This window comes from Conger conger, chromosome 10 (assembly GCF_963514075.1).
Source record: "Conger conger chromosome 10, fConCon1.1, whole genome shotgun sequence".
In the NCBI taxonomy this organism is placed as follows: Eukaryota; Metazoa; Chordata; class Actinopteri; order Anguilliformes; family Congridae; genus Conger; species Conger conger.
In genome coordinates this window covers 21549048-21563954 of record NC_083769.1, presented here as the reverse complement: position 1 = coordinate 21563954, position 14907 = coordinate 21549048, and the positions used below count along the sequence as shown (strand labels likewise).

Sequence of the window (14907 nt, the reverse complement as noted above, 5' to 3'; positions counted from 1 at the left end):
GGTCTGAATTGGTTGCAGATATTAAGAACCAGCACACCCAGAGGCTCTCCAGGACCAGGGGTGACGCTGGGCGATCGTGTAGTTTAATGATCTATCTTTTGGAAAGCCTAAAATCCATCCAACATCCAAGTGGGGCCAAATCCCTTCTTTTGGCTTATTTGATGGAATAAATGCAAAGGTATTGGGACAGTGTCTTATTTTACTGCCATCCATTGGATTTGAAATAAAACAATGATAATGAGGTTAAAATATAGCATGCTACATCAATGGCATGCCATGCAAATGTACATCAAAATCAGATGATCCATGTAGGATTTTTCAATGAAAGTAATGGGACAATTCTGCTCAACTGTTTCTTGGCCAGCTGTGTCTTTACATCATTAGTTAATGCACAGGAAACTCAACAAAACAGTTGATTTTAGATGTGTTATGTTTATTTGGAGTCTGTTGCTGTTGTCTTTCAACATGAGGACCAGATGAGTGTCAATGCCAGTAATGCAGGCCACCATGAGGCTGAAAAATCCAAATAAATCATTCAGAGACACAGCTAAAATATTGTGTGTGTCTGAAGCAACCGTTTCATACATTGTTAGGATTTCAGATCCAGTATGCTGGGGAACAGAGCCAAAGCAACACACATTGTGTCACTGTCCTAACTTACTTTTTGCCCTTTGAGATCTAAATAAATATGACAATTAATATGACAACAACGCGCTAGTATATTTCCCCTCTAATGCACTTACTGTAGTGTTAAACACAGCCCTGGATGTCTTTATTACTATACCTGTGTGCAGTGATCTCTACTGTAATTATAAAAATAAAAAACAACTAATAAGACAGGATCTAAACTATTCCACAGTTTCTGTCTATTTTTCTTCATATAATATTGGTTTGGTAGATTATTTCATGCGACTGTGAAGCTCCATTTCCAGGACCAATGCTGTCGTCGTGTTTCTCTCCGCTTCAAAACAAGCGCTCGTCCAACCGTCATCAAACCTACGAGGTGAGACAGGAGCGCCCTTTGACTGCTGAAAGAGCGACAGTGGCCTCTGCTGGTGACACTTTGCACTGCTTCATTTAACAGCAGTTATTTGCCCTTTATGACTGTGATTTGATTATCCCTGGCGTAGATAATCGGCATTCATGCGGGTTTATTCAGAAAATGGTTCCTATTTATTATATGGTATCTAACAATGGGTTTATTTCATAAAACATGATTGTGTGGAGTTTATCCATGACAAAATTATGTCACAAATTATAAGAAAAAGTCATCTTCAGCGCCTGCCTACTATCTCACCTTTAATTAGTAATGCTATATGACATTTTACAAATCAAAACATGTTCTTTGGTCGAGCTGAGGTCTTCATTTCAGCTGAATGGCTGTGACCTGAAGGCAGCGCTTAGCTCCACAGTGAAGAGCTATATAACCTGCTAACGTCATATAATTCTCTATGTGCAGATAATTCACAGAGAATTTATTGCCTCTGATACATAGTGCCATAAGGAACAGTTCCTCGCCCCGGTTAGTGATTAACCCACCCCCCCACCCCACCTAGACTTTATACCCAGGGACAGCAGATGGACAGGCTTTCAACAGCACTTACAGCTAACCGAGGAAAAGGATCAGGGACTTCATAATCAGAGGTAAGCTCGATTCTAACATGGAGCGATAATGTGTGACAGCACGTCAGTCGGTTCGGTCATTAACATTAAAACCACAGAGCTTAGACGATGGGTGGTTAAGCAGAACATAATCGGCTCGTCTTTTTGAGATGAATTTAAAGATGTGATTCTTTCAGTTGTACACCTTCTGATAAGGCTTCTCAGAAACACGGCGTAAGTGGGAAAAGCAAGAAAAAACTCTGATGTAGGACTGACGTTATTGGCACTTTAAATCAACAATTTTGTGCTAATAGAGGTACTGTAACTGAATTGGTTAAGTGATAAGGTTGGGTAAAAACCACAGCTGTGTCTCAGATAGGAAGTTAACTACTTTCATGTCCTTGTTATTCTTAGCGACCAAACCAGAGAACAGCAACAGAAGGATAGACTGTCTGGTGACATAAACATTTCTTCCATAGTCTCACAGGCATTATTTAATATGTTGAAGGATGAGATTTTATTAGTGTTTTTATAAATCTTACAACATTTTAAAAGTGTTTTTATTAATGTTATAATGACATTTTATAGATGTTTATCGTTAGTTCATGAATTCTCTTCATCAGATTTCAGGAAAAAGACGAAGATGAGCGATATCTCAGAAGATGAGAATGAGATTGCGTTCACTGTGAAGGTGAGGGGGCGCCGCTTTAGAGGGGAGACGTGCGGTCTACCCTGTCCTTACACGCACTATGCATTACTACATGGCCTTAGAAACCTCCTGTTGCTCCACCCTCATCTTCCTCCCTCCTCCTCATCTACCTCGACCTCCCTCACTATTCCCCTCCTTCGTGTTTGTTCCACCTCTTCTTCCAACATTCTCCTCTGCCTGCCTCCTTCTTCCTACATCCCCTCCGTCTGCATTGCTCTGTGTTATTGGTTCCAGGTCATCTCTTCTGTGGTTACTTCATCTCTTTTTAGTCTCTTCCTGTCCCCACCTTCCTCCCCCTCTCCCCTCATTCTTCACAGTTCCATACATTTCAGGTTTTTTTCCCTCTCTCCTCGTCAGTTTCTGGGTCGAGTGGAGGTGCAGCGATCTGAGGGACTGCAGGTTTTGTCCGAGGCAGAAGGGATCCTGAAGGTAAAGTCACTCACTGAAATCTTTTGTCATTTAATCAGTTCTGGCTCATGTCAAGGCTTATAGTCTATGGCTGATTCCTGAAAAGGCTATTTGGCAATAATGGGAATCTGCAAATTGAAGAGCTAAAAATGTAGTTGGAAATTCTGTCCTTGAAAAATAATCATTTCTGCCTAATTTCATTTTTAATTATGAGAGTGAATTTGTTCATTAGTGGTGCAGTTCAGAGCTGTTGCTTCTTTTACATTACATTATTACATTAATGGCATTTGGCAGATGCTCTTATCCAGAGTGATGTACAGTTGATTAGACTTGGCAGGAGACAATCCTCCCCTGGAGCAATGCAGGGTTAAGGGCTGAGCGGATCTTTTTGTGGCTACACCAGGGATCAAACCACCGACCTTGTGTGTCCCAGTCATTTACCTTAACCACCACACTACAGGCCGCCCTTTTCTCTTACAGATTTGTTCCAATTGAAATCATTTGCATGTTGTGTTCATGTGCTATCCCCGCTTGATATGAGAAATGTCATTTTATGTAATGTAATTAATCATTTGTTCCCCTGACAGTCACCCGACAAAGACACAGAGAAGACAACGAAAAAGAACAAAGTGTCTCTGTTTCTGTCTGTGAGTGGAGTTGACATCCTAGAGCACAAGACCAAGGTGAGGACAGGGCGGGATTCCGACACACTGCTCTCCACACAGGAGAGAGAAATCGCACAAAAATCATTTGAAAGGTTTTATTTTTATGATATATTCAACACATGCTTTAATTAATCAAAACACTGCTGCCAGATGTAACGTAATTCCCACTCCGGACACATATCCGCACACAATCTTCTCTGATCTTTTACATCTCTGTCAATCAATCCTCACATCTGTTTCCCTGTCATATACCCCTACCTTTCCTGCCTTTCTCACACTCACACCCTCCATAGTTCATGCTCTACACCTGCCCGCTCTCCTCCATCTCCTTCTGCGGAGTGCACCAGACCAAGCCTAACCTCTTCGGCTTTGTGGCCAGACACCCAGCTGCCGACATGAACCACTGCTACCTGTTCCAGAGCAAGAAGTTTGTGAGTACAGTCCTGGAGCCCCCACCAGCAGCCCCTGTACAGCTGCTGGATACATAAACTGAACATTATAATGCCCATGTAACAATCACTACTGGTAACTGAAAGCAATGGAGTTATAGAACACTGACTTCTGAATTTTAATGTTAATGTGCAGGAAACCCCTATTAGGTCCTTGCCAAGAAAAGGCAACTGACAAACAGAGGTGAAAATTTGGCAAAATTGGCTCAGATGGGAAGAGCAATTGTCTGGCAGTCGGAAGAGTTGCCGATTCGATCCCTGCCCTGGGTGTGTCAAAGTGTCCTGAGCAAGACACCTGACCCCCAAATGCTCCTGATGAGCTGGTTGGTGCCTTGCATGGCAGCCAATCACCGTTGGTGTGTGAGTGTGTGTATGAATGGGTGAATCAGAAGCATCAATTTTACAACGCTTTGGATAAAGGCGCTATATAAATGCCAGCCATTTACCATTTGACTGAAAACTGCACTTATTTCACACTGCCGTCCCTCCGTGTCAATGATCCAGTCCCACCTGCTGGTGTCCATAATCGGGGACGCTTTCCAGGCCTCCAGGAGAGAGGAGGCAGTCAGCAGCCACAGGGACCTGGTGGTGGAGGCTCTCCGGCACAAGGTACACTTCACATTGAATTTTATAATCATTTTCCTTTTTGTACTTGCATGAGGAAAATATTACCACAGCCCTTCAGCTACTCGAAAGCACAAATCAAACCTGAAATGGTATCAAAATCCCAGAAAGTAAACTATCCCTTTAAATGATAAAAAAAGTTCTTTATACCAACTAAGAGCTAATGCACAAATAAATATAGGGGCCCAATTGTGCTCTGCTTTCATCAGTGTTGCGCTCATATAGCACTCAATATCAAAGGGACCGATAAACAACCACCCATGGTTTTGCTTTTACCGTTCAGTAGCCTATAGGTAAAGTTCATGTGTGGATCATGCTATCTGCATAGACTTCAGGCTATACATTCAAAATGGAGGAGCTCCATCGTACCTCAGGACTGCCAAAATAATAACAAACTAACTCACCAAAGGCTGACACTATCTCCCCTCCGTCAGTTCAGTTTAGTTTAAGTAAGCCACGCCATTGTTGTGAATTAATAATGGATTTTTGGCAATAATGAACGGATACACATACGTGCTTTAGAATGTTGTGGTGTAACAGCTGTGTAACACTATCCTTGTGCTTTTGAATGTTGTGGTGTAACAGCTGTGTAACACTGTCCTTGTGCTTTTGAATGTTGTGGTGTAACAGCTGTGTAACCCTATCCTTGTGCTTTTGAATGTTGTGGTGTAACAGCTGTGTAACATTATCCTTGTGCTTTTGAATGTTGTGGTGTAACAGCTGTGTAACACTATCCTTGTGCTTTTGAATGTTGTGGTGTAACAGCTGTGTAACACTGTCCTTGTGCTTTTGAATGTTGTGGTGTAACAGCTGTGTAACCCAATCCTTGTGCTTTTGAATGTTGTGGTGTAACAGCTGTGTAACATTATCCTTGTGCTTTTGAATGTTGTGGTGTCACAGCTGTGTAACACTGTCCTTGTGCTTTTGAATGTTGTGGTGTAACAGCTGTGTAACACTGTCCTTGTGCTTTTGAATGTTGTGGTGTAATGCTGTTGCCTGTGCTTTAGAATAAGGTTCTGCAAAAGGAAAACAAGGAGCTGAAGAAGAGACTTGTGGCACTGCTGGGAAATGGAGCTGAGAGAGCAGACTCTAACATGGTGAGTGTCTGCCCTGGAATTATTGATAATAACTATAATATAATATTTATTATATAATATAATAATAATAATTATTATTATTATTAATAATAACATTTAGTTGAAGCTTTCCCTACATCGTTTTAAGATTTTTTTCCATTGAAACAATTTTTAGTTATTTATCTGGTTTCCATGCACCACCAATTCTCCCCTGTCTCTACCATTTCTTAACCTCAGGAGAGGGACAGAGGATCTCAGAATATTTTCAGAAATCAAATTTCCCCTGAGCTCTGAGCCTCTTCACTGTCACAAAAATGAGCTGGCTAGAGCACACGGCAGGTACACACACACACACACACAAATAAGCACAGACACCCACCACCATGCACTTGCACACACATATGCAAGCACAAGCATACACACATAAATGCACACCTACAATAGTCCCTTAGCACCTTTTTCTATGAGCAAACATTCAAATATATTAAAAATTGTGTTTTCTGAAGAAAATCAAGCAAAAAATACAAAAAACAATGCTCCTTTTCAGCTGTGAGAGTTCATGCCGAAGACGACAATTCCCTTTGTTGAGAAATACAGATTCAACAGAAAGAGTGAAGAACGAAACTGGAATAACCCAAATAAACCAGAAATGCAGAAACATACCAGTCCTACCAATTCTGTACAAACCTGAATGCTAACAAATGCACATTCTCATACCTGATGATCATAACACAAATAGAAGCCATTTGATTTTGGAATTTTGAAAAGACAATTGCATGCTCTCCAATTGCATTCCCTTGTAAAGGCTTTAACATTCAGGTTCACCATTTATTTGCACTGCAATCAGCACTTTGTATAAATTGTGCTGGTGTTTGTTGGCATGTGGTTCTTGTCTGTCACTTGTGAATTTGTAACAATTATATTAAAGACATTTTAAAAATGGTTGAGCACTTTTCTTATGATTCACAAAGTGCTTTACACTATACACGAATTGACAATTAATTGATAAAGAAATAAAACAGAATAAAGACAAGAAACGTTACATTTTATAGTAATAGTAAGTTTTTTTTTAAAACTAGATATAGAATAAGAGAGAGTTACAGAAAGACACATGCCCCCATTGCCCCCTCTTGTTTTGAAATGTATGGCTGGGAGAGTGAAGAGGTGTTTTGTTGAGGATATAAGTGAGTGTGACAGGGTGAGTTCTTAAGTGATACCTACTGATCTACAGCAGTATATTAGTGAGCCTGTTACACCTTACATTTGTGGGCCCAGGTCTGTTGCAAAGGCCTTTTGATGGTTCCGTAATCTAGTTTTAAAAAGGCTGCCAGACTCTGCCCAACAGCCCTCAATTAGAAATGCTGAATCAGTGCCATCCTTCAAATGCCATTTGAGAACTCATTTTCATCAGGCATCATTGCTTTTTAGTTGGGCTTAAATTGTTTGCTTGGACTGGGTTTTATTTTGTCATTTCTGTGCTATATTTTCCTAATCCTACTTGTGGTCATTTTTAGTTATCCACTTTTATATAGTTCTGTTTATGCCTGATGCTTTTAACTTTTCCCCTCTCCATTTCTTAATGTTCTTACTTCTACCTTTACCTTTACCTCTGTGAAGCACATTGTGTTGTATTGCTTAGTGTGCTTTATTATTATTATTATTGTTGTTGTTGTTGTTGTTGTTGTTGTGGATGCTGTCGTGTTATTATATATTCTGCTTCTGCAACCTGCTGTGAGCTAAAATATATTTTAAGCACATAAACAGATCTTGAGGTTTTAGGTCTTTTATGCACAATGGCTTTACATTCCGAGTTGTGCTGGAGAGCATACCCACAAATGGTGTTTCAGAAATGCTACAAAATTATTGTAATGCGCCAAACAAGACAAACTCATGCTAAATATTTTTTGGGTAAATTTGTTTAGAAAATCTATAAAAGTCAACATTACCTTACTGTACGTGTCTGGTGTGAGCAAAGATATTCCGGTTATGCCTGACAAATCAGTGGAATGAATGAAATCATTCATTATTTCAGTCCAAGTTATTCAAAGTCACAAAGTAACTAATACTTTTTTGTGGGGACATGCCAAGGCAGCCAAATAAAACAGGGATCATCAAATCTGGCCTTTGAATCCAAATCCAGCCCTGGTTTTATCTTCTTTCAGGTAATTAACTGAATTAGTGCTACTGTCTTCACTCCTGACGCGCAAGGTAAAGAGAGGGTGGAAAACCAGTAGTACTTTTATGATCGATGCCTAAAACATAGAACGTCCAAGCCTTTTAGCACATTGTATTAAACGATTCTTCATCGCAGATGACTATAATTCGATAGTGTTCCTGACATGGCGCCTTTAAACGAATCAGAGTTAGGTGCGTTGATGTGTGGTTGAAAAAAGCAAACAAGCCGCGCAATGTACTGTTGAGTCTCCGGAAGTGGCGTACCCAGGCAAGACACAGCAACGCCAGAAAATAACGTGAACTGGAACGTGAGTGTTATGAACCGACTCAGTAACATAAAGACAGGGACACTTGCGCCTGTCACTGCCCTGTCCGAGGAAGAAAACGTGTAATTTTAACCGAAGATAAGGACCGCAGAACGTTTGTCACAGTACTTGTGGTTCTAACCGAAGACTCACACTACATATAGGTAAGCCAGCCAGCAAGTTATTATGTAAAGTGACGGTATCATTCACATTGCAAAGTAACGTTATCGATAATTCGTGAAGTTAGCTCATGGATTTAGTTGGCTAACCAGCTAGCACCATATCACCAATGGCGCTTTCCATTGAGAGCCAGTTTTGCTCACAGCGATTGGATTAATCACTGCCTTTTTGGTAACGAACGAACGGATAACAGTTCGGTAAATAACTGGCTTGCTTGGCTACCAATAACGTTACAACCAGAATGTTGAAACTGGTTTATCTTGCTTAACTTGATGTTACTCTTGCTCGTAACTGTTCGCTAGGTGCCAAGAGTGGATAACACGAGCTAACTTGCTTAGCTAGCTAAATGTTGTTTGGCTAATTAGCGTTCATAGCCGGCAAGATAATATTCATAATTTCTGCGTGTGGGTGGCTAGAGGTAACGTTACACTGACTTTCGAAGTATGCCCGTATCGGTTATTATAACTGACGCTTAACAACTGATACCAAACAAACGTTTTATCATTCGGTACATTTACTGTACATACCGTAGTCTAATCGAATTGGCTAGTGGGCTAACCACCATCACTCGGCAAGTAGTAAACGATATCCGTTGTTAAGTTACTTTTTATTATAGCTAACTTTACGGAAAACGTATCTGTTAGTCATGTGGATTTATGCAGGTGTGCCACGCTGCCTCACAAGTTTGAAGTTCTCTGGATTGTTTCTTTACTGTGTGTTAATGCGGTTTGTTTACCCGCTGCTGCAGGCGCTGGTCCTGGAGGGGCCGGCCGGAACGCGCACGCCGGCCCATGGGGACACATTGGTCCCAGAGAAACTGCAGCCTCCTGCCCCTCCCGGAGACCGAGGGTAGGGGGCGGCGTAGGGGTGAGCTGAGAGATGACGACTCTCTGGATGGCCGGGACCGGCAGGAGGACATCGCGCAGTTTCCCTACGTGGAGTTCACGGGCCGGGACAGCATTACGTGCCCGACATGTCAAGGCACCGGCAGAATACCTTCGGGTGAGCCTACCCAAAGAAAACAATGATTTCAGACAGCTGGGCCACCGTTAACTGTCGTAATGTTAATTTTAATTAACACAAAGTGACTGTCGTTTGACTTGGGTCATGCACTCAATCATTCAACGAAAACTAATAACACAGCTTTTTGAAACGCAGCATGTACTTAATGAAAACAGGAAGATAACTATTCTATACATCAATTTTAAAATGTAGCTGGAATTAATCATTGTTTGGTATTCTCCCTATACGCAGGTCGTTATTGAAATTCACTTGTGGCAAATAAATAAATTGTATTTGCAATATCCCTTTGGAAGTGCTGTTTTTCATTTTGTGGTCACTATCTTCCAGGCCAGGTAAATGAGCTGGTGGCACTGATTCCCTACAGTGATCAGAGGCTGCAGCCCCAGAGAACGTAAGTTATGTACTGACTAACATAATTGACACTCTGAAAAACATGTTTCACCCTGACCAACATAAGCTACACCCTGAGTGGCATAAGTTCACTATGACCAGCGCAAGTCAGAACCCGACAAAGATAATTTACACCTTTACACCTAACCAACATTCTGCTACTTTTTAATGGCTCTGTTGCTGTGAGGAAGGTTCATAGACCTAATGGGTAACTCAGCAGTGTGTTTGAATTTTTGCTGCTAAATCGTCACTGTTTTCATAAAGTACTGGGTGTGATTGAGTGACTGTTGTGTGTTGTTGAGTGATGGTAATGATGTGGCAGCTGTGTGTGTGTGTGTGTGTGTGTGTGTGTGTGATGGTAATGATGTGGCAGCAGTGTGAGTGATGGTAATGATGTGGCTGCAGTGTGAGTGATGGTAATGATGTGGCAGCAGTGTGAGTGATGCGAATGATGTGGCAGCTGTGTGAGTGATGGTAATGATGTGCAGCAGTGTGAGAGATGGTAATGATGTGGCAGCAGGGTTAGTGATGGTAATGATGTGGCAGCAGTGTGAGGGTGTGAGTGATGGTAATGATGTACAACAGTGTGAGTAATGGTAATGATGTGGCAGCAGTGTGAGTGATGGTAATGATGTGGCAGCTGTGTGTGTGTGTGTGTGATAGTAATGATGTGCAGTAGTGTGAGGGTATGAGTAATGGTAATGATGTGCAGCAGTGTGAGGGTGTAATGATGTGCAGCAGTGTGAGGGTGTGAGTGATGGTAATGATGTGGTAGCACTGTGAGGGTGTGAGTGATGGTAATGATGGGCAGCGGTGTGAGTGATGGTAATGATGTGCAGGAGTGAGGGTGTGTGTGTGAGTAATGGTAATGATGTGCATCAGTGTGAGGGTGGAAGTGATGGTAATGATGTGGCAGCTGTGTGTGTGATAGTAATTATGTGCAGTGGTGTGAGGGTGTGAGTGATGGTAATGATGTGGTAGCACTGTGATGGTGTGAGTGATGGTAATGATGGGCAGTGGTGTGAGTGATGGTGATGTGGCAGCAGTGAGGGTGTGTGTGTGTGAGTAATGGTAATGATGTGCAGCAGTGTGAGGGTGGAAGTGATGGTAATGATGTACAGCAGTGAGGGTGTGTGGGTGAGTAATGGTAATGATGTGGTAGCACTGTGAGGGTGTGAGTGATGGTAATGATGTACAGCAGTGTGAGGGTGTGATGGTAATGATGTGCAGTAGTGTGAGGGTGAGTGATGGTAATGATGTGCAGTAGAGTGAGGCTGTCAGTGATGGTAATGATGTGGCAGCAGTGTGAGTGATGGTAACGATGGGCAGTGCAGCAGTGTGAGTGATGGTAATGATGTGCAGCAGGGTGGGTGTGATCACAGGGTGTTTCTGCTGCAGGAAGCTGTATGTGGTCCTGTCCGTGGTGTTGTGCCTGCTGGCCTCTTCGCTGGTGGCCTTCTTCATGTTCCCACGCTCTGTGCTGATTGAGGACGATGGGATACGCACCGTGACCGTCCTCTTCGACCGCGAAAATAGCAAAGTCATCATCAACATGACCGTGAGCAGACTTCTGTCCCTCTACCTCTCTGTTCTAAACCGTTTTGGACTTGTGACCGTTTCTCATGCCTGCCGGTCTGTTTTCAGAGCACCTTGAACATCAGCAACTCCAACTTCTTCACAGCGCTGGTGGATAGTGTGAACTGCCAGGTGCTGTACATGAAGACGGTCATTGGTACGCAGCAGCTGGATAACGTCATCAGCATTCTGCCCCTCAGCCAGAGACAGGTCAGCAAGCGCCCTGCTCAGGAACCTCACACACGTCGCAACTACCTCACGCGCAGTGCAGCTACCTCACTCACAGTGCAGTGCAGCTACCTCACTCACAGTGCAGCTACCTCACGCACAGTGGGCAACTATCCATACTAGGACCATACTAAGGAAGAGTTTTCATGTTTTTAAAGAGAATCCATTGCCCTGTTCGCACCTCGAGTAAGGTCCATCCTTGCCCTCCAAAGACTGGTGTGCTTTATGGGTTGTCCTTTGGAGGGAGTTCTCAGGGCCCCTTTCTCCACACTGAAGCCACACTGAGTCAGAAGTGCTGGGCAGATGTAACCCAGCGTGCTATAACTGATTAATTTACACTAATCTGCGGTCTGCTGGTGCAGTGTGGGAAAGTGGTTCTGCTGTTTTAATCCACATTTATGTCACCACTGCAGATGAACTTCACTGTGAGCATGGAGATCAGCGGGAGCCTGTCCTATGTTTAGTAAGTTCATATTATTTTTTGTGCACGTGAAACTTTTGCCCGATTGCTTTAGTCTTGAATTTCAAAGCCAAGCCACTTTTCACAATGAGGCAGGACAGCATGGTATTCTCTCAAGCTTCCAATGTTCCTAGCGTTTCCTAGTTTCCTAGTTTCCTAGTTTGTTGAGTGGAGACACTGTCTCAAAATTCAAAATGGCAGTCAAGAGGAGCATTTCTGTATGGCATGTGAGCTGTCTATCCAGAGCGTGGCTGGGTTCTTATTAGAGTTTTTAGCCATTATTTGTCTACAGGCTGCCCCTTGCACCATCTCCACGTGAACACATGCATGTGCCGCAGCTTGTCATGCTGATGTTTGTGAATGTTTTGCTGAACAGAGAAGTCCCTTTTCCCTGCGAGTTGTAGCTAACATGCGTGCAGTGTACCACCACTTGATTGGAATGTCCATTAACTCAATTCCCCTTGTTAAAGCTACTCTGGTGTTGGTAAAGGGAGCAGAAATGAGGAGAAGGGTCAGACTCTAACACTGTCTCTCCTCTCTTCTCCCCTGCAGTGCGTTCTGTACCATGGCCAGCATCAAAGTGCACAACATCGTGGTTTTCATGCAGTGAGTCCCCTCCCAGTCTGTAACATGACTTCCCTCACTTCCTGTTTCTGAGCCACAGTTTTGATTAGTTTTTATTCTCACTTCCTTTTGCAGCTTCCTGACCTCTCTCTCTTTCGCTCACTCACTTTTTTGAAATGCTTATTTCCTGTTCTATTTTACTTCCTCGTTGTTTCCGTTGCATGTTTCCTGGTTCATCCTTTCTCCTCTCCCCCCCCACCCGTCAGGACCTCTGTAAAGACCTCGTACATGGTACGCACCGCGCAGAACACCCTGGAGGTGTACCGCTACATCGACTGCGGGGCCAACTACACCGTCCGCCAGACCCCCTGGCTGCTCTGACCCCCGACCCCCCCTCGCCTGCAAAGCACTCTGGGAGCCCGGGGCCGCGTTCTGTGACGGACAGGAACGCACTTTGGTTTGCTGCGTGGGTTTCTTTATTTCTCTTTTGTTTTTGCACTGTCATACGGGGCAGAGTTGTGCTGTCTCAGACTGCAGTGTATTAAATCCCTCTCCCATCATGCCTGCTCCTCTTCTCTCAGGCCTACTCCTGCTCTCTCAGACCTGTGCGCTCCTCATCTGACCACAGGCTTAGTGTTCACTGCTCATTTGAACATATAGCTGCCCTGGACATTTTGGCCTGCAAGTTTTTCATGAACAACTTTTTCTTTGGGGAGAAAAATGGGTTAATTTGAGAAGAGAGGTGTATTTTTTATGTTTGCTGTGGAGGGTGATTACGAGAGGGATTTGCACACCTTAGAAAGGGTACTGTTTTTTTGGTCTTTTTTGTTTTCTTGGGAGATTTAGTTGTACAGCATTATTTTGTAAAAGGTATAGGATGATGGCTATTTTTTAACTTGGGGATAATAATTTGGATTAGAACGGAACACACGGGTGCGTGTTTAACTGTGTGGGGAATTCCAATTGGCTTAACTCCGTAAGAATTCCGTTTCCAGCAAATTAACAGAGTAATATATATTTCTAATATACATTTATTCACATATTTTGGTGCAAATGATCACATGCTCCTGTTTATTGTGATGGAAATGTTCTTGTAATTTGGTAATGCCCTTAAGAGGCTGTCACTTTTAGGTATCCTTTGAGGGACTGGACATCAGCAATACCTCAGTCTATTCAATCAAAGCACAGTGCTGTTTGTCCATAACCCAATAAATGAATCAAAATGTCTTCCCACCTACAGAGCTGTCACTGATCCTGATGAAAAACCATTACACAGGGACACATTTATGTCTTTCAGAAAAGAATGGCAAATTGAACTGAGAGATTATTTTCAATTGCGATCCTGGAGCTGGGTTGGAAAAAGCATACATAAAATAAGAAATGCATTTTAAATTACGTTACCTCAGTAAATTAACTTCCATTTGTAATTCGTATGTGCTGTATGATAGTTTACAGTGTACCAAGTAGTTAAAATTTGGGACTGTATGCATACACATACGTATGGGCAGTAATGGATATGAGCAGGTAATTGGCATTTTCTCATTACATTAAACCAGGACCTTATATTTTGATGTATTTTTTCAACATGAAAAGGTGTTGCTTATTTTGTGAAGGAGGAGCTGTTTCTAAGGCCCTCTATAGTTCTCATGGGGCGGGGGAGAAATGCAGAAAAGGTTGGCAGGGCTGCCATATCTGGGGTGTGAATGTTAAACAAAGCAAAGAGAACTAATAACCTGATTTCAAACACTGGTACAGAGGCTTATTCTCATGACTGTGATGGCTTCTACCCTCAGCCTGTTTTCGGACCAGTCTAATCATCAATCTGGGATAGTAATCTAGTTATCAAAATCATTTCACCCAAGCCCCCTCCCCGCAGATTGATGGTGATTGGGTGTGACTCATCTCTTGCCCCGCCCACTGCATCTCTGATTGGAGCAGGCCCCTTTGGTCGTTTGCACAGCTAAATAACACTGTGCAAATGAAGGACCCCAGGAGGCAAACGCGGATCAAAAACCTGGCTGCGCCTCTGGACGGCACGGCCAGGAGGGGGTGACAAGCTGCTTGTCTTAAAACAAACTGTTACACTGGAAACGAGTGCCTGCATTGGGAAAGTGTGCAGTTACAGCAATCACAGCGATGGGAGCGTGCCCATGAAGCAAAAGGCTATGTTTGAGCTTGAAGTGCATACAAATTGCACCTATCTAATTCTGACATTCTAAGACCAGCTGAATTGATGAACGTTTTTATTGTCTTTCAGTCTGTGCGTGATTTGGACTGATCTGTTTATTCGGAGGTTAGGTCACTTGCCGTTGTCGGCTAGGTGAGCACCAGGCGTCTCGTGACTACTCCTCCAGAGCCGGCCAGCTCGGTCAGAACCCACTTGGCAATATCTTAATATCTGTATCTAACCAGGCTGAGGAGCTCTACTATGCTGCCCTGACTCTAGTGTTATTAGACGTGAAGTGAAATCTAAC

At 43.0% G+C, this 14907-nt stretch overlaps 2 protein-coding genes across 5 annotated transcripts; both read left to right on the top strand.

The window, feature by feature from the left end:
* Positions 1–1552: 1552 nt before the first annotated feature.
* On the top strand, positions 1553–6404 carry LOC133139641 (PTB domain-containing engulfment adapter protein 1-like). Of its 3 annotated transcripts, none has more exons than XM_061259245.1 (8): positions 1553–1644; positions 2226–2293; positions 2669–2740; positions 3307–3402; positions 3678–3815; positions 4338–4442; positions 5465–5554; positions 6081–6404. In XM_061259245.1, the coding sequence occupies exons 2-8, from the start codon at positions 2246–2248 to the stop codon at positions 6084–6086; spliced, it is 555 nt and encodes a 184-aa protein (XP_061115229.1). In that variant the 5' UTR covers positions 1553–1644; positions 2226–2245; the 3' UTR covers positions 6087–6404. The 3 variants fall into 3 exon arrangements, with proteins under 3 accessions (XP_061115229.1, XP_061115228.1, XP_061115227.1); XM_061259244.1 differs by lacking the exon at positions 1553–1644 and adding an exon at positions 2031–2057; XM_061259243.1 differs by lacking the exon at positions 1553–1644 and having other exon boundaries at positions 2034–2293.
* A 1383-nt stretch (positions 6405–7787) lies between these two features.
* On the top strand, positions 7788–13666 carry LOC133139412 (transmembrane protein 106C-like). Of its 2 annotated transcripts, none has more exons than XM_061258936.1 (8): positions 7788–8016; positions 8942–9195; positions 9544–9607; positions 11005–11164; positions 11251–11391; positions 11823–11872; positions 12422–12475; positions 12700–13666. In XM_061258936.1, exons 2-8 carry the CDS (start codon positions 8985–8987, stop codon positions 12812–12814), a joined length of 795 nt encoding a protein of 264 aa, XP_061114920.1. In that variant the 5' UTR covers positions 7788–8016; positions 8942–8984; the 3' UTR covers positions 12815–13666. The 2 variants fall into 2 exon arrangements, with proteins under 2 accessions (XP_061114920.1, XP_061114919.1); XM_061258935.1 differs by lacking the exon at positions 7788–8016 and adding an exon at positions 8023–8177.
* Positions 13667–14907: the final 1241 nt, after the last annotated feature.